This window comes from Poecilia latipinna, unplaced genomic scaffold (assembly GCF_001443285.1).
Source record: "Poecilia latipinna isolate Pla-1442-1.1 unplaced genomic scaffold, P_latipinna-1.0 Scaffold1720, whole genome shotgun sequence".
NCBI classification, from domain to species: Eukaryota; Metazoa; Chordata; class Actinopteri; order Cyprinodontiformes; family Poeciliidae; genus Poecilia; species Poecilia latipinna.
Window position 1 is genome coordinate 20,165 of NW_015114336.1, and position 19,264 is coordinate 39,428.

Below are 19,264 nucleotides of genomic sequence, written 5' to 3' on the forward strand. Positions count from 1 at the left end.
CGGCACACTAGTGTGCCGCGGAACAGTGGTTGAAAAACACTGCACTAGAAACTAAATTCATCCCACACAAGCGCTGCTACGTTTTACTGACAGCAACAGTCTTCAGGGAGAACCCTGTTACTGACAGAAGAAATTCAACGCTAGCTCATTTTAAGTACCTGTGAAGAGTTTTTAAAATGAAATTACACAAAGCACAGAAGCTATTTAAAGTGTAAGAAACCCCCTTGTGAAAGGAAAACCCCATCCCCAGGCAAATTTGGAATAATTCCACAAAAGTGGGAGGAACCAAGAGACACTGCGAGCGTGGCTGAGTGTGGAGATGAGGTCTAGTGCATTGTTGCCAACTGAATGATTTTTTAAGCAACTTTTTCTTAAAGGCTACTAGCAACAAATCTTTAGGCTCTTTTCTGCTATTAGAAACTTTCTCTCTAAAATGTGAAGCACCCATCACTGCTGTAAGCCCCTCCTACTTCCTATGGTTATGCTTGTGTCATTGAGTCAAAGCCTAGAAAGTGCATCATGGAAGATGCTCCAGTGTGTTATTATATCAATTCCTGTTGAGAAACCAGCAGGTCAAACCTTTACTATAACCAGACATTTTTAAATCAGTCACAAACTTCTGATCAGTAAAACTGAACCAGAATTAAGAGCTCACAGTATCACCATAGAAACAACCCTTACCAGCACCTGTCCTCTTTGTCTTGTCGTCTTCTCCTTCTGCATCCTTCTTCTCCCAAGACACCGTTACCGTGGGGACATTTCTTTTTACCTCAATGTCCACCTGAAGATCTTAAAAGAAAAAGAGGAAAAGAACTTTGCATTAATTATTGGACTGTCAAAAAGCTGCTGTAAAGTAGGCGTTTCACTAAAAATCTTGCCATTTTGATCTTAATCAACTTATTTGTATTTAAATAAATGAACCCTATGCTATTTGTCCTTATTAATAAAGCTATTATTATTCTTGATAATGTGTCCAGATTGAATTGTGTGTATTGTGACAAACATATCTCAGATCCGGTTTGGAATACCTCTCAGAGTTGCACGTTATGAGTCACAGTACCTTGTTCGTCTCCACTCTCCTCCTGTCGCATCTCCACTTCTGTGTTCTCTTCTGGCTGCCAATCTGGTACAATGAAATGATTTTATTACTATCATGCAAATGAAAAAATGTGAGTATACTTCATATAAAGCATTAAGATAAAATTACCTACCATTATTGTGTGTGTTCTCTTCCTTTGTGTTCTCTTCCTTTGTGTTGTGGTTTTGGCTTTCTTTTTGTCTCTTATTCTAAGAAAAGAACCAAACAAAAGAAAAACAAAGTTATGGGTCTGCATTGCTGGCTGTTTGTCAGTCAAATCGGGTTTTATAAATGTGCATGCTGATGTCTTTAAATCTAACATTTGAAAGCGGTAAGTTCACTCACCAAGAGCATTAAAAAAAATTGGATGCTTTTTTAAGTTTTTGATAGATTTCCAGACCGGTGATGGGAATGTTCATGACTTGATTTACAAAGGCTAAGAAAATTATTTTTGCCATCTTCTGAACTTGGAGGTGGGTAGACTTTTGACACTGCACCCTAAGCTATCAGATAATCCTTCATCTTTCCTACAAACTGGACCGTATTAAAATTTTGGGTAAATTTTCAACACTTAAAAAAGGCCATCCCTCCAGAGATCAGTGTTAGGAACCTGCACATATTTTCCAGCTTAACAGCACAGGCTCCACTCTTTCCTCCTGTTCACAATTATCAGGTCTTTCATTTGTAACTTAACTGTATCTCTTTTCTAAGTTTTGGATTAATGTCTAACTCCTTTTTTTTTTTTTGGTGGTTCTTCAGAAATTTGTCTTTCCCTTGTGTTTTTTTTCAAAATCTCCTGGATCCCACAAAACAATAGTCTCCTTTTGTTTCAGAGTTTGAAAAATGAGGATGCTAAATAGCTTCACAAAAGTATTTATTTTATGTATGCATAAATCTGGAGAAATAAGGCATGTCACCAACAGAGATCTGTATGACAATTTGTTCCAAGTTTTCTAATATTTTGCTAACACGTTTAATATACTTCCATCTATATCGTTGTCTCAAAAAGCGACTAAAAAACGTACAGGTCTATAAGTAACAGAATGGTAGTAATAATAGAGTTAATAGAGTTATCGCCACTAAAAAATACATTTAACTTGTTACGAAATTCTAATATCTAAAATAGTTATTTCACGCAGACGTTCCATGTTTTTTTTTTTTTAGCTAAGATGCTAAATAACAAGCTAACTTGTTAGCTTGACGGTTTACTTACAACAGTTAAGTTACGTTGTCTACAAATGCCGCCAGCAGCAGTTAATATGAACATAAATACCATTCTTACTTGTTTCTTTGCCATGTTATGCTCCAACAGAAGGCGTAGACAGAAAAACACACGTGTGGGTCAAATGCAATTTAAGCGTATGCTACACACTGCGCATGTGTCATACTAATCTACGGATGCCGGCAGGGAGAGCGCGGTGCTGTACCGGTGCGTACGCGAAAACTATAAATGAACCGTTTGTGAATTCCTCCTTTAATGACAACCGTCGACGTTGTAAACTCTACCTATGTAGCATATAATGGTTTATAATAGTCTCATTTTAAACTAATAATCATTTAAATATCTATTTCTAACAGTTAGCCATGTAGCTTTAGCTTGAATCTAATAGTCTCCCTATGTATTCACCACCCAGTCTGTAGAGACTCTTCGGATACGTAATCGTGTTAGCTTTTCTCACAGATTTCCAGGATGTCGGTACGTTATTAGCGGATATTGTAGCTTTGTTTGCCCGGAAATGTAATCTACCGCCCTATATTTGTTTCTGAGCAGGTTGGACTGGAACTGAACGTCCAAAGAAACCAAAGTCCAGGGTTCGAGTTACAGTCTGATCAAGTCCCACCATCTGCACAGGCTCAAAACAGAGCCGGTGGGAGCTGACCATGGAGGACCCGGGATTCTTCTGAGAAACACTCGATACATCTAATTAGGGTTTTCTTTTTGTAAACTCATCTGATGTTTACAATGATGGGCAGTCGGAGAAACGGCTTAACGAAGGAAAGCTTTATCCTGTCGGTGGACGTCGGTACAACGTCAATCAGATGTCATGTATACGACAAGGAGGCGAGGATCCGAGGATCATGCACAAGCAAGGTATTATATTTACATCTAATAGATTCTTCAGTTTTTACCCGCTATCTTCATAGGGTTGTAAACTTTCAAATGGGATTGTATGTGGTACAGTAACAGAAAGTACTACATAATAACAAACTGAGATGTTTGTCCATTCTTCATTGCAAAATAGCTCAAGCTCTGTCAGATTGGATGGAGAGCATCTGCATCTAGACTTTGATTGGGCCGTTCTAACATATAGATATATTGTGATCTAAACCTTTTCACTCTAGCTTTGGCTGGGTTGTTGTTAGGGCTGGACAGAAAAGCAATATCACGACAGACACTTGATCAAGATATGACAGAATTCAGATCCAGAACTGATGGATCTGAACTCAGGGCCAGAACCGCCTAGCATTCTGGGGGATGTAGGCAGAGGAAATCCTTTAGTCCCTCAACCTCTCAGGGCTAAGCAAGCATAGTTGGTGGTATGAACTAACTAACATGTTTCTTAGTTACTTAGCAACAAGTTGTTGAGTTGCACCGCTTTGTGCTGCTTTATTATTTAACACACTAACAAAATGCCCTGCAAATGTAGAAATGTAGAAAGGTTATGAAGTATTTTAAGTGTTTTGCAGATCTTTGCATAAACCTGTTTCTCTGCCACATTTAAAGTCAGATTATTCCCTGTGATTGTTCCAGGTTGTCCCGTTGTATCCAGAGGTGGGACATGTGGAGATGGACCCAGATGCATTGTGGGAAGGCTTTATCACTGTGGTCAAAGGAGCAGTGCAAGGTACAGCTGCACGACGTCCTGTTATCGAATCCATCTGGAACTGTGTCAGGGCAGCAATGCCAACAGGATCAAGCAGCTTCAACTGTTCCAGTATTACACTGATATTTTTGCTGCGCTCCTGTTACAGATGCAGGAGTCCAGATGTGCCAGATGGAGGCCCTCGGCATCTCCACTCAGAGAGCAACCTTCACCACCTGGGACAGGTCAGAGAAATGAAACAGCCTGGCAGTTTGTCATTCATTGAGAAACTGGAAAGTGAGCAAGAGCGCTTCTGGTTTGACTTTTCTGTAATTCCTCTTCTCTCTCGTTGTGTTTGAACTTTAACAGGAGGACAGGGGTTCCTTTTCACAACTTCATCAGCTGGCAGGACCAGAGAGCTGCAGACCTGGTGAAGTCTTGGAACAGGTCCTGCATCATGAAGGTGGGTCTCCATCCATCCATCCATCCATCCATCCATCCATCCATCCATCCATCCATCCATCCATCCATCCATCCATCCATCCATCCAGAGGCAGGTCCATCACAGGGCTCCTTGACATCTCTACCTCTTATATATCTTTAATAAACATCACATAAGAAAGTATATTTTCATTATTTATGTAATCATATAGGGATTTGAATGTTTAAATATTTTAAGTTAATTTTTTTAAATGAGATTTTCCAAGAAGCTCTTAGACTTGTACTATTTAAAGAAGCACAAATAAATCCTCTTTTCTTTGTTAAGAAAAGATGTTCTCTGGAATAAACTGATTTATTGACAAGTAATCACAAAAATTAAGATAGTTTAGCGCAATAATTTCTGTGATGCGATAAAACCTATTAAAAAATGACTATTTTTAAAATGACTGTTTTTATGGCCATTAAAAATACTTGATAACTATTTTTAGTCATGAAGTAGGTATTTAAATCACCTGCTTTATCTATATACATTAGATTGATTTGTTTAGACGACAATACAGTGTTTGTCAATAACACAAAGTTTTTCACAATGCAATTCCAGGCTTCCAGTTCTGAAGTGCAAAGTATCTTAAATTTTACAATATAGAGCAATATTTACATGTAGCATTAATCTAATTGGCTTGTTTATTAATTAATCCATATGGATTGAGATTTTAATCTAAAGACATAAATAGAAAGTTGTGTCTCATAACTGAAGAAAAAAGTTAGCATGCCTCGTACCATACCAGCTGGTGTTAGCTGAATTGAATTAAGAAGCTTCACTTCCACCTCCTCGTCTTTTCTGGAATGCTTTGCTTTTTCCTCTGTTCTGGGGTCCAAATGAGGATCAGCCATGATTCCAGAAGTCTTTGTCTTTGTTTACGTTGTTCCTGGTTAACATTATTCTGGCCTTCTTACAGAACAAAGGTTTCCTTCCTGCACAGCGTCCTTGATAGTTAAACTAGTGTATCTCTCTGATTGTACAAGTATCCACCGTCATATCAACAGTAGCAGCAGCCTGCTGCTGGTCCCATGAGGATATATTAGAGGTTTTAGAGGTTTGGTAACTTCCTTTAGGATCTTGCTGACTGCTTTCAGGGTGACGATCCAGACCTGGGAATGTTTTCTGCTTATAAACCGTTTTCCCAGACATTGGAATTGTTAAGTGTAATTATTTTAGATCTCTTTAAATCCCTTACTGAAAATACTGAGTAACTGTGTTCTCATCATGTCCACCCATTGTGATACACCAGTAAGTGATTCATAGGGTGGGGGCTCATGTTTGTCATTTGGAGCAGCAGCCTGAAGGGGGCGTAGAAATGGGTATTTCATCAACAAGTTCTGCAGGTTAAGCAGCCATTTTTAACTCTGTTTCCATCCAACAGCCTAAATATTGTACTGACTGCAGAGTGGAAACGATTCATCTCATTTCAGGCCCATTTATTGAGATATGAATTGACTATTGAGATAATTGGCAACTAATTTAGTCATTGATTAATCGTTAAAGGGAATATGCAAGTAAAACAAACAAAAAAAAAGCCAATTGTTAAAAGAACAACAAATTCAGGGCAGTAATTAAGCAAACATTTTACAAAAATGTACATTTTGCATTTAAAAATACTAATAATAAAACTTCTTTGTCTGTAATGTGTTCTAACCAGATCTCCTTAAGTATCATAGTTTTATTATTGTTCTGCTTAGCAGATTTTGCTATACAATTATCATTTGGTTAATCAAAAACAGTACAGTGGGTACATCATGGAACTAAACTAGCAGCTACCTGCCACTGATTGGCTGATAGCAATTTGACTTTGACTTGGGTTTTAGATAAGCATGACTGAGCTGGAGCTGAACACGATGACCACTCATTCACTCTCTTTTTATCTTTATTTTTATTCCTCAACACTCTCAGATAATCCACGGTGCAATGAAGGTAGCCTACTTCCTGACGCGGGACAAGCGGTCACTCGCAGCGAGCCTCATCGTCTTTTCCACTCAGCACGTCACCTTTCGCCTCATATGGGTCTTGGCCCACTACAAGCAGGTGTGTAGATGACCCGGCTGGTGAACACAACAGGAAGTTTAAATGAAGCTCTGCTGATGTGTTTCTGTTTTCTGCCAAGCTGGATAAAGTAAAACCCACAAGCATGTATTAAAACGATATGTCTCCAGAGGGTTTGAGCTCTAATGCTGCAAAGGTTTTAGATCTCTTACAAATTGTGTTCTGTTTTTTTTTTTTTTTTTTTTTTTTTTTTTTTTTTTTTTTTTTTTTGTAATTTTTAAAAATTAAGTGGGGGGAAAAAACAAGCAAACATTAACATGAAGGCTAACCTGAGTTAATGTAGAATGCAGTTTGATCTGGTCCTTTGCGAAAAAGAATTCCCCCTCCTTTACTTTATCACAATATTTAGCCAAAATCTTTTTTAAAATTGTCCAAAATCAGAATTGGCAGGTCAGGGTGTTTGAAAATTATCCAGGGATCACCCAGGAAACTACAATCGGTGCAACTCTAAATTTTTTAGAAGGTGCTTCATCATTCACTAGCTTTATATTTAAAATAACATTTTATTAACAGTTAAACATGGTGGTGGTTGTGTGATGGTCTGGGCTTGGCTTTCCAGCTTTAGGACCAGGACGACTTGTCATAACTGATGGAAACGTGAATTCTGCTGTCTAGCAGGAAATCCCAAAAGTTTGAGGACTTGAGGTCAAGCTGGGTAATACAGCAGGACAGTGACATAAGCACCTCGGCCATTTTAGCCTGAATTGCTCCAAAACACAAAGTGAAAGCCTGGTTGCTGACTGTTCATGCTCAAACGTCCCCACTGGGCTGAATTCAAACAATCCTGCTAAGAAAAGGAGACCAAGAGTCCCACTGATATGTAAAGGACTGCCTGTCTGGTCCTAACAGCTGGTTTGGGTTACTTTTTTTTCTTTTTACTATTAATAAATGAAATCACCACTTAAGAACTGTTTTTGTATTAACTCTGATTATATTTCACTAAATTTGTTTAGCCATCTGAAACAACACTTTTTCACGGCACTACAGTTTTTAATGAGAGCAGCATAAGGACATGATCTCAGTGTGGCTCATTTTCCAAACCAACTTCCACACCGGGTCAATAATCCCAGCAGGAACAGACTGTACTTCTCCTCCTCCTCTTCCTCATCATGTTTTCTTTTTCCAGGTCCATCAAGCGATCGAAGAAGGCAACTGCTGCTTTGGAACCATAGACACCTGGCTCCTGTTCAAACTCACCAAAGGTCGGTGTCAGTCAGTCAGTCAGTCAGTCAGTCAGTCAGTCAGTCCGTCCGTCCGTCCGTCCGTCCCACGTAGACACAGAGAGCATTTGTAGAAATGTGTGATCCAAACCTGCCAGTTTGACTCCGTGGACTTTCTAACAGGATATTAAGGTGCAGACAGGGCGCTCTTTGTCTCGCACATTTCTCTTGCATCGCTGATTGCTTGCAATTTCTGAGGAATGTTTCAACCCTCTGCAGGAGGGGAAGTGGAAAACAAACGATTAAGACTTTTTTTTCCCAGACAGTTCCTTCACATATTGCTGCCTAATCTGTTTCAGGTCGTGTCCACGCCACAGACTACTCCAACGCCAGTTCAACGGGGATTTTTGACTCCTACCAGGTGTGGTACATCATGTTGCTGCTTCCTTTGTGCTCAGCATGGTGGGGTTACTATAGTTTTTTTTTTTTTTACCTCTCTGTCATGTGTTGTTTCACAGATGTGCTGGAGTCAGTTTCTCTGCTCTCTCGTCTCTCTGCCCCTCTCAATATTCCCCCAAGTAGAAAATACAGGGTAAGTTAAAACTTCACTACACGTCATGACGTTTCAGCTTCTGGTCAGTAGAAGTTTTTACCGCTGGAAGAACAGAGAGACATTGAAAACAAGATGAACATCAATCTGAACTGTGTGGCCGACTTCTGGTTTTTGTAAAGCTTTTCTCTCCTGGAGGTGTGGGGTTGCTGATCAGGCTTGGAATTTATTCCCAGCTTGAATCTGGCAGAAAATCTGTGGGAGGATCTAAAGATTAGGGTGATGGGAAGGAGGCCTGCCAACGTCACAGCTCATCACCAAAATCCCCATGGGAACAGCTACTCAGCAATTAGAAGAAGGCTTCGATCGGTGTGATGCTAATCAAGATGTTTCCACTGATTATTGAAAGAAGTATAAATCATCAACATGACATTTAAAAAGAAAATGCACATAAAAACTGTTTTTTATTGTTTCTATTGATTGGCGCTTCTGCATTGTTTTGCTGCGGTTTATGTACAGACTTCTAAAATCAATTTCAAAGCTAAAACTGCTGGAGGTATGACTACATTTAGACTTAAAGGGGCAGTATAGTGTGTTTTCAAGGCACATATTGACATTTTACAGCATAATCAAGTAACTATGTTACCTTCAGTTATTATAAAATGCTATATATATATCAGATATGACTAAAAATAAATTTTGCTTCCTGATTTCACACCTTAAAATCTCCACCTTCAGGAAGTCATCACAACATGGCTCTATTAACCCCTTAACATTTTTACCAGAGTTGCACTGACAGGTAGCTCGTATAATGAGCTGCCAGTTCTACGAGGTATTTGCTAATTGCTGCTGGCTAGTCTGAAGGAGCAGAGCTGGTTAGGCCTACTCTGTGAGGCAGAAGCTTTGACACTGCAGCTCAAAAGAGACAATTTTACATAACACTGCCCCTTTAACTGTGTGGGAAACTTTTTTTTTTTTACTAGGTTGTAGGTGGATTTGATTTAGATTTTTCTTTTTAAAGATAATGACTTACTAATATCTGTGTATTAATAACATAACCTCCTTTCACACTGGTAAACCAGTGAGGTGGAAACATTAACAGGTAGTTGGACAGGCTTGTGTGGTGTGGTGGGGGGTGAAGGGTCTAATAATACTTTCACCATGTTTTTATGATGAAGCGTATTGTACATTATGTCATGTTCCCGGTCCGGTTCCTGCATTAGAACAGATTGCTGATGGATGGGACGAGAGCAGGAGATAATGTGTTGTCTCTGGTTTCTGTTTTCATGATCCATCAGCCATAAGTTCGGCTCCACAGATCCGTCCATCCTCGGAGTGTCCGTTCCCATCATGTCAGTGGTGAGTGAACGTTCCTGGCATCACAAACCAGCAGCAGCATGAATATGATAAACAGCCACAATGAAACTGTCTCATTTGTTCCTCCATATCTCAGTTACTGTGTTGTTAAAATGCAAAAAAAAAAGTACTTGGTAAAATTTTCACTCAGGCATAGTTTAATTAGATATTCAAAGCCCATTTTATTGGTGATAGTGACCTCATCTCCTGCTTTTCTATGTCTAATTGCTCCATTTAAATTACAGAGTGATGTTTTTGTTTGTACATCCTCGCTTCCTGAGCACTGACCACTCTTTGCTGCTCTTTTATCAGCAATGTTTTTGTATCAAGAAGAAACAGAAACACTGGGTGAAATGTATCATCTATAGAAAGACAACATAAAGTCGTAGGTAATAGTGGCCCCCTCCAGGAAGGTTTCACAGCCAAGTAGAAACGCCAGGCTAACAGTGTAAAGTGCTTTATTTGTTGGCTCCATCCATCCATCCATCCATCCATCCATCCATCCATCCATCCATTTTCTAGTGGTGTTGGGAGGGGTGCCGGTGCCTACCTCCAGGGAGACATTTTGAGGCAGGGTCACCCTGAACAGGTCGCCAGTCTGTTGCAGGGCATTATTGGCTGCAACTAACAATTATTTTAGTAATCGATTATTTTATAAAAAAAATTTTGACTATCAATCAATGAACTAGATAAAGAAATCGGCACATCCTGCTGATTTTTTTCATTTGGCCTCTTAAGACAATATTGAAAATACATTAAAAAAGACCAATAAAGTTATACTGCTTTTTAAAAATAAGATAAACATTTAATAGCGTGGAATACAATAACAACTGTCCTTTAATAAATCAGGTAAAGCTACAACTACGCCATTTGAGTTCTGGGTAGAACAGATTTACAGACAAAGATGATTTTTATCCAAAATGCAAAGTGTATATATAGTGTATATATATTTTGTACAGTTCTTTCATCAATTGTCTTTTACTTCAATACTTCAATGAACGATTAATCAGTTACTAAATTTGTTAATGATTAGTTAATGATTAATCACGATTAATCGTTTCAGCCCTACTTAAACATCAGACACATTCTAAGTTTGGTCAAAACAGTCGTGAAGTCCCGTTGATGGGATGGGAGTCTTGGCGTTTTTCGTTCCTGCTCCATAAACTCGCTCTGCCCTCCGGTGGCAGATGGCGGACCAGCAGGCGGCCATGTTTGGAGAGTGCTGCTTCGATGTGGGCGACGTGAAAATCACGATGGGAACCGGCACCTTCATGGACATCAACACTGGGAGCAAACCACACACGTCTGTGGCAGGTAGAGGAGCAGCACATGTTTTATTTTTTATTTTTTTATTTTTTTATTTATTTTCATCCAGATTTTAATCCTGCTGGATTATTCCAACCCGTCTACTGCAGGTCTGTATCCGCTGGTGGGGTGGAAGATCGGCTCAGACGTCGTTTACCTGGCAGAGGGCAATGCAGCAGACACGGGCACTGCCATCAAATGGGCCCAAGAACTTGGTGAGGACTGAACTGGGTCGCTTATTGTAGAAATGTTTTGTATTTTTTCTTTAAAAATCCAATAATTATTTCTCTTCACTTCTAAAATGACATTGCAGAACTTTTCTCAGACGTCAGAGAGACCAGCGACATGGCTTACAGTGTCAGCGACTCGGATGGAGTATGCTTCGTCCCTTCCTTCAGCGGCCTGCAGGTAAATGCACTCATTTATTTGTTGCTAACATATGACGTATTATATTTTTATGCACACGCCTATCTCCATCTCTAAAAAAAGCACATTCGTTGTGGTAATGGTTTTCATCTGGTTTCTATGACAGTGTATTAGGGCCATAGTAGGTAGAAAAAAAATGAGAGAGTAGTAAATTAATCAGAAATTTTGTGATTTAAGCTCATAAATTAAAAAAAAAAAAGAACTCTGAAATTGTGTAAAATTTCTTACTTTTTTTCCAGAAAATTTCTGATTTTGTTTTTCTGGCAAATTTTCAAACTCAGAAATTTCCAAGTTTTTTTTTCTAGACAATTTTTTTGAACACAACATTTCTGAGATTTCTAGCAAATTTGCAACTTTTCAAGCTCAAATATTTCCTTGTTTTGTTTTTTCTGTTGTTGAAAATTTTCTTGAGATTTTTAGGAGAAATTTACTCCTCCTTTTCTTTTTTTCTGCCTACAATGGCCCTAATATGCCGCCGTAGGTTTTGCATTGTCTCTCTGTAACATGCTTTTCTTTTTTCCCCTCTGCCCTCCATTTTGAACTGGCAGTTGTAAGTGTTTTCTGCTGGATGTTGATATTTTAGTTCTGATTAGAAAATGTCTCCCCTCCCCTTGTTGTCCAGACGAATGTTGCCTAGTGACATGGCCGGCGTTCCTGCATGTTTTTAGTTTGTGTTCCTCTTCCAACACAAATCAAATGGCTGAATGACTGTGTCAACATTTCCAGGAAAAATAATAACCAAGTAGTTTTAAGTGTTCTCCATTCATTTTGTGCTTTATGTTTGAACTGCTGTATTGTATTGAGTGGAGTGATTACACAACAGTCAACTTCAGTGATTATAAAAAACAAGAACTGAGTGCTTCCCAGAAGTTTAGTTTCTGCCATCCACCTGAAAAGGTTTAGGTGTTTGTACCGCTGGCAGGGATGCAGCGCTGCCACCACCATACTTGGCTGTTGATTCAAATTTGATTTGATCAAATCAAATCAAACCAGACTTGATTTGATTTCAGGCATGAATAAATATAGTCAAAAACAAGACAAGAACGCAAAGCAAATTGTCCAAAAAGGAGTTGGTAGACATAGAAAACTTGTTGTCTTCACCCTCTTTTTTTCTTGACAATATACAGCAATAGTTTGTAACGTATTATTTAAATATTTGATACGGTATGCATCAGTTGCTACCAAAACACTTCATATCTCAGCTCCACACGTTCTGTCCCACCTGGATTTCTATATAACGACACCAATCAGTCCTCTCTCACAGCAGAGCTAAAGAGGACAATGTATAAGATCGGTTTCTCATGTAAGTAACGTCCGATCGCCCAAAATGAAGGAAATCAGAGCCCATGTATCGATGAATTTCTCCAACCATATTTTGGTCAGTGTAGCCTAACAGCTTCTGTTTCCAGCTCCTTCCATTTAAAGCCAAGCTTGAACCTCCATGGATCGAACCTCCAGCGACGATCCATGGTTCTGGATCGTCGCTGAACATCCAAAATTATTTCCTTTCATCTCAGGTTGACCTTTTCAAATGGTGACATAGACTAATAACTTGTACTTGCATCTGATTGATGAAGTTGGATGGTGCTGCTGTTTAGAAACGGCTCTAGAGGATTTTTCTCTCCCGTTGTTTAGAGTGTTTACAATGCTGAGATCTGTCATCAAGTCAGTTACTTTGGTGACAGACCAACAGAAATGACCAGCTACAGTCCATCGTGGCTTTGTTCCACTGGTCTCCCAGTTTTTATTTCATTGAAGTTGTAGTTTGTCTTTTCCTTCCACCCTGGAGAATTAATCAGAAATGCATGAAGAGACAACTGACTTGGATAGGTGGCTCGTCTTTAACCTCTGTGTGTGTCCTATTAAAGGCTCCTCTGAATGACCCCAGAGCGTGTGCTTCCCTGATGGGCCTCAAACCTTCCACGACTAAAAGCCATTTGGTCCGAGCCATTCTGGAGTCGGTCGCCTTCAGGTGATTGGCTTTAGGCAGGCTTCAAACAAATCAGCATGTACTTGTTTGAACTTGTCTCCGCCTCCTTCATGCTTACTGGTTTATCTTTCTCCTCAGAAACAAGCAGCTGTATGAGACGATGCTCAGAGAGACCCGCATCCCCATCACAAAGATCAGGTGAGGTTAATGGTCCAGTCTTACATGTGGAACCTGGATTGTATCCAGCAAGCTGGGTGTGTCAGCCTGAGCTTCACTGGACTCTGCTCCAGCTAATGCAGGCATGTTGATAATACATTATCTGGATAGATGCTCCTCTGACATAGTTACAGTGAAATGATTTGAGCGATAGCTGAGCACTCTGCTCCTCTCTGCCTCAGGGTGGACGGAGGCGTTTCCTCCAACAACTTTGTCCTGCAGCTGACTGCAGACCTGTTCGGCAGAAAGGTGATCCGGCCCCAACACCGGGAGATGTCGTCCCTGGGGGCCGCTTTTGTTGCCGGACTCGGAGTGGGTAGGCAAACACACTCATTTAAAACATAATGCCAGATTGCAAAAGCATTCGGACCTGTAGCCATTAATTCTTATTTTGGAGGGATTTGATGTGACAGACCAAGACAAAATAGTGTATGACGGAAAAGTGGAAAAAAATTATGCATGATTATTTTTTTTTCCCCACATTTCTGTTGGCTTTACTTTCTATTCAGCCCTGAGAGTCAGTACTATTACCTTGTTTCCATTGAGAGGTACATCAGGAGAAGCTGCGGTGGGGTATTCTACGGTCCGGCGTATTCAGGAGAGCCAGTTAGACTCTCCCTGGAGGTTAAACCCAAACGCCTAACTTGATGTCATACTAGTGACTAACGTGACACAAGCAGTGGCATTTTTCTGTCCCCAAATCAACGGACTGTGTTGTGTGACAAGTATGGTACGGCCTACTGTACCATTGCTTACAACTGAGAGGGGCCCCAAGAATGGTGTGGTACAGGTCGGTTGTTTGGGTTGATTTTTACAATGGAATCAGAGCATACCGTGCCGTAATGTCTCATGCAAATGAGGCATAAGTACTTCCACCTTCGGTTTCCATAACAGCTGAGAGTCTTTGGGGTTTGTCTCCACCAGCTTCCCACATCTGGATACTGGAATTTCTGACCTTTGCCTTTGTGGATGGTGATTGGATATGAACAGGAAACCTTTTCAAAGAATCTCTAATGGATTTAGGTCTGGACTTTGACTGAGCCTTTTAAAAACCTGAATGTCTTTTGATCTAAACCATTCCATTGTAGCTCTGGTTGTATGATCAGGATGGTTGAACCTCCACAGCCTTCCCTGACAGGTTTTCCTCCAGGATTGCCTTGGATTTATTGATCTCTACATCAACTCAAGCCAGCTTTCCTGTCCCTGCCGAAGAAAAGCATCCCCACAGCATCATGCTTCTACTATTATGTACCAATGTGGAGATGGTGTTTTCACGGTGATGCTTACGGCGATTTGCTTGCCGCCCCAAAAAGATAAATTTTGCTCTCGTTTCATCTGCTTGTTTGCTTTGGCTAAATGCACACAGGACTTCCAGAGGTGTTCTTTCAACAGTAAGTTTCTTCTTCTCCTCCTTAAAAAAGACCAGGTTTGTGGAGTGCTCTAGTCGTCCAGTCAACAGATTCTCCCACTTGGCATCGAATTGTGATTGATGGACAGGACTAAGATGGATATCCATCTTGGGATTTTTGCTGTACATTTCAGTGCCAGATAATGGATTGAACGGAGCTCTGTGATATCTTCAAACCGTGGCATATCATTCTAGATCCTAAATCTGCTTTAAACCTCTCCAACTTCCTCTGTGACTTCCCTGCTGTGTTCCCCCAGTCTTCTTGAAGCTGTTTGTTTGCTAATGTTCTCTAACAAACTTCTGAAGCCTTCGCTGAAAAGCTGCATTTATAATATGGCCTCTGTTTGCTAGTTGGGTGAATTTTTAAGGTATTAGACTTTATTTAGGAAGTTGGTCTGTCACATATTCCTGTTTTTGCTGTCTGTATTGGGTTTTTTATATTTCTGCATTAAATAAACAATCCCAGGAGTCTAAGATTTGGTAGGAATGTTCTTCTACCTAAATGGAGGACATAAAAAGCCACTTTGTCAAGCAGTCACTTTAATGATCCTTTTTTTTTTCAATTTTCATACTCTAAATATATTGTAACTCATGACAAGTGTTCATTTGAAAGCTCCTGATCAAAAGTCCTGTTTTTATTTTGCTGACTAGGGCCACAAAAGTAGAAATGAGTCCTGCTATTTTCTTATGTTCTATACACTTCATTATGTAATGAGATTATTGCAGATTAAGTGGATGACTAGTTTTAAGACATGCTATCTGCTTCTCTGTAGGTTTCTGGATGACCCGTGAAGAGCTGAAGAAGCTGCAGAGCGCTGATAAGGTGTTCCTGCCTAAAGGTGCTGCCGGCCCCGGTCAGGAATACAACCCCGTCCTCCAGAGCTGGGAGAGAGCCCTGAGGCGCTCCATGAACTGGTACAAGCCCTGACTGTGGGACGCACCAACAGGATGGGTCTGGACCAGAACCAATGGAAACGACACATCAGCTGCTGAGTATGCGTGAAACACAGAGCTAACCGCCATCATCTGTGTCTTCAAATGAATATAACTGTTTATCTGTGTGAATCATGGTCCACGTAATTTAAAGACACGGTACTTAAAACTGCAGCAGGTGGAGACCTGGTGGAAGGTGTACAATGGACCACAAGTTACTTGAAAATGAAAATCTTCTGAGCTTTCCAGGGAAGTCAGAACTGATCTAAGGCCCTGTTCAGTCCAGGCACTAACAACCAAACCAGGGGATCAGATCATGAAGTTAAGCATGAACCTCAGCTATTAGCTTAACTCTCCTAGTACAGACCAGAATCTTTTGGCTTTTCATTTAGAGCTTTGACTTGCTGAAAGCAGCCTTAGCAAATTCCAGTTTCTCTTTGTGAACTAAAAAAAAAAAGAAGTTAACCGAATAGTGCTTTTCTCTCATTTCTTTATCATTAGCAATCAGATATTGATTATATCAACACTGTGTGTGAGGGCTGCTGTAAAACAGGGTTTTAGTCATTTAAAGCAAAGACATTCTTGAAGTCAATGTTTTAAACCATCTTGAATCTGTGTTTAACATCTCATTGGAAAGGAAAGTAGCTAACTTTGAATCTTCTGTCCTCAGTAACCGAGGACTATTGTTAGACCCGGAAACATTTAAATATGTGAATGGATGCAGACCAGATGTTTGAATTTCTGACCATCAAACTATAAAAATCATCAGATTCTGGTCGCCTGCTGATTTCTCGGTACATCTTCAATCTTATCTGCATTGTAGTCTGAACACAAACACTTAGCTAATGGTCCACTCCTGACTTGGGATATTAGCTCCTCATTAGGTTCTTTTGGTTTTAAGAAAACTCTAATGAAACTAAATTAATGAGTAATCTATGTATCTAGCTGGAGGTAGATTTTTAGGCGAAAAAATTCTACTGTAAGACGAATACAGTACAAGCAGCAGGTTGCTGAGATCTGTTTTGGTTCATCATAATGAGACATATTTCAGTAAGAGTCAAATGGTCCAAACGTATACAAGATCAAAAATAAGTATAAAATAAGCTGAAATAAGCCTTCAGGAGATAATATATACATATTTTCATTTATATCAAGTCAAAGATAACTGCGTTTATATAGAATATCTAAACCACAGTTGGCTAAAGTACTTTATATACAAAATGACTGGCAATGAAACAACTAAAATTTCATTGTCACAACAAACACATTGATATCAAATAATTATGTTTTAAGCAGAAAGTTTGTCAGCTGTTTCTCCAGATTGAAGCACTTTTCTGACAGTTTATTTTATAATTCATATAAATATTTAGATCTGAGAAAAAAATGCTATGTAATCATTTAATTGCATTGGTGCAAAACAGTGGTTAGAGTTGACAAAAACTTCAGTCCTGCACAGAGTCTTGATGATCAAGGTATAAACCAATAGATACAGGTTGTTATTTTTGTGAGGTGAGTGTAAAAAAAACCCCACATAAACCTCCAATGTGTTCATGATTATTTTATAGTTCACGTTTTTAGGGATTTCATAGAAACATGAGACCAGCTGATGTTCCGATTGTCGCCATGGATTCTGTACAGATTTCTTGTGTTCTGACTTTTCTTTGCCACACTTTCATGATCTAGAGATTATCAACAAATTCTATTTTCAAAGATAATTTGAGTAAATAAGAAATACAGCTTTAAAATGAGAATTTCATTTATTCTCCTTAGAAATTTTCTGTCAGAGTGCAGAGTTCATGGAAATTTCCTTTTTTTTTATCATTATTATTATTTATATTAGCAAAAACAGAAGAATTTTTTATTTTTTTAATAGCAAACTGGAAACTGAGATCAGATCATTTAGGAAGCGTTTTTAAGTGAATCTTACTGCCAAGTCTGAACCGGGACCATAAAGAACCATCAGCATGAAGAAGTTCCTGCTCCACTATTTCTTCTCAACAGTGCCATTTATTCAGAAGATGACTTTATTCATTCTAGTCTAAATTGGATTTCACTTCTCAGTCTCTTTGTCTCATTAATGAAATAACAAAACCCGATGCTATGACGCCAACGACTGGCTTATCAGCTTTTAATTCATGAGTGCTCCATAGCAACAACTGAGTGCCAAATGTTTAATCCTGGGACACGAGCCAGAATCCATTCAGATTCAAGCACAAACTTCAGTTCATTTTGGATTAAAAGAAAACTGACCTGACTTCTTGATGTTTCAGAACCAGTTTTTTTTTTCTTATGAAGCTGCATTTTGGTGATTTAACATGAAATGTTTGCATAGTCATTTTAAAAAGATGAGGACCTGATTTAAAAAAAATACTTGTTTCCTTTGGGAAATTTGGAGCAACTTCATTTTAAACCCTTCGTGAATCTTTGTATATAATGTTATAATTATAATGGTGTTAAATCCTGACTCACTGTTAAAATGTGATTATTCCTCTGAACCTGTAAAAGCCACTGTACTCAGTATTTAAGCGCGTTTGTACGACATAATGATTTATAAAGACGGGATCAGGGATAGAAGAAATGATTGAACTGGCAGAAAAAAGAAACATTCCAATACTTTTCTGCTTATTATTGTAGATTTTTTTTTTCCATGTTGATGTCATATGATCAGTGTGAACTCTGATGACATTCTTCTGACATGATTGTTCTGTAACTGAGAACTCTAAACCTCTTTCTTCACCTCTGACCTGCTGGGTGGTGTTTGGATTTTACATAATTTTCTGAAATATGTCTAGTAAACAGTATTCATGTCTCTCAAACTTTTTTGGTGTTACAACCTCAAACTTTTCTAAACTTTTAGTAGCCTTTTATGCAATTGCCCAACACAATCCAATGAAGATGAAGGGTTGATGCATTGTTTTTAACACATGTCACAAATAAATCTGAAAAGTATGGTGTTGGGAATCAAAACTTGCATCAATGTTTGGCTTATGTAGTTATTAATAACTATGATGAATAACTTATTAATGAAATTATTAATACAGTTAGAGTTTCTTTACTTGAGTTGGGGCTCCATTCAGAATCTGGAACCATAAGTCAAATTTTGTCAGCCTCATGTGCAGGAATGAATTTAAAACTACCGTAGAGAAGAAACGTCACACAAGCAATAAATTCCAACATGCTTATTTTTGATTAAGTCTGGAAATTTAAGAAAACAATTTTCCAGATAAATTATCCCATAACCTATTTCTTCCTATATTAAACAGTGACAGTTTTAACCAATATGTAAAAATACCACATTTGATAAGTTACATGCTGCAGTTTTAAAGAAATGTGATTTATATCACTAAATTGCACACAGTAACTTTAATTATATTTTCAAACTTACTGATAATTGTGGAACAGTGGAGAAAATAGTAAAAAAAAACATATTTACGAATAATGTCAGTTTTGTTTGTTGACATTAATGTAAATTGATCAAGACAATGATAAATCAAAATTCTCATATGAAATGTTCACAATAAATGCCCATGCACAGGGATGTGTTAGCCCAGATGTG

At 38.8% G+C, this 19,264-nt stretch overlaps 2 protein-coding genes across 7 annotated transcripts in view; one reads left to right on the forward strand and one right to left on the reverse strand.

Annotated features, from left to right (window-relative positions):
• Positions 1 to 2,439, reverse strand: part of LOC106964795 (nucleolin-like) — a 12,203-nt gene extending 9,764 nt beyond the window's left edge. Inside the window, exons 1-4 of one of the 3 annotated variants that reach the window (XM_015060506.1) lie at positions 2,361 to 2,439; positions 1,212 to 1,287; positions 1,061 to 1,123; positions 682 to 789 (exon numbers count right to left, since the gene is read on the reverse strand). In XM_015060506.1, coding sequence (XP_014915992.1) covers positions 682 to 789; positions 1,061 to 1,123; positions 1,212 to 1,287; positions 2,361 to 2,375 — 262 coding nt within the window. In that variant the 5' untranslated portion in view covers positions 2,376 to 2,439. Of the gene's footprint in view, positions 1 to 681; positions 790 to 1,060; positions 1,124 to 1,211; positions 1,288 to 2,351 lie in introns of all 3 variants that reach the window. The other 2 variants (XM_015060505.1, XM_015060504.1) reach the window with 2 other exon arrangements.
• Positions 2,419 to 18,675, forward strand: gk5 (glycerol kinase 5). 4 transcript variants are annotated; one of them, XM_015060500.1, is made up of 17 exons: positions 2,419 to 2,507; positions 2,850 to 3,170; positions 3,831 to 3,924; positions 4,052 to 4,127; positions 4,252 to 4,345; positions 6,275 to 6,406; positions 7,551 to 7,626; positions 7,944 to 8,005; positions 8,103 to 8,176; positions 9,433 to 9,493; positions 10,678 to 10,804; positions 10,906 to 11,010; positions 11,109 to 11,203; positions 13,090 to 13,193; positions 13,290 to 13,349; positions 13,550 to 13,683; positions 15,549 to 18,669. In XM_015060500.1, the coding sequence occupies exons 2-17, from the start codon at positions 3,033 to 3,035 to the stop codon at positions 15,701 to 15,703; spliced, it is 1,587 nt and encodes a 528-aa protein (XP_014915986.1). In that variant the 5' UTR covers positions 2,419 to 2,507; positions 2,850 to 3,032; the 3' UTR covers positions 15,704 to 18,669. The 4 variants fall into 4 exon arrangements, with proteins under 4 accessions (XP_014915986.1, XP_014915985.1, XP_014915987.1 ...); XM_015060499.1 differs by lacking the exon at positions 2,419 to 2,507 and having other exon boundaries at positions 2,529 to 3,170; positions 15,549 to 15,720; positions 15,759 to 18,675; XM_015060501.1 differs by lacking the exon at positions 2,419 to 2,507 and adding an exon at positions 2,529 to 2,774 and having other exon boundaries at positions 15,549 to 18,675.
• Positions 18,676 to 19,264: the final 589 nt, after the last annotated feature.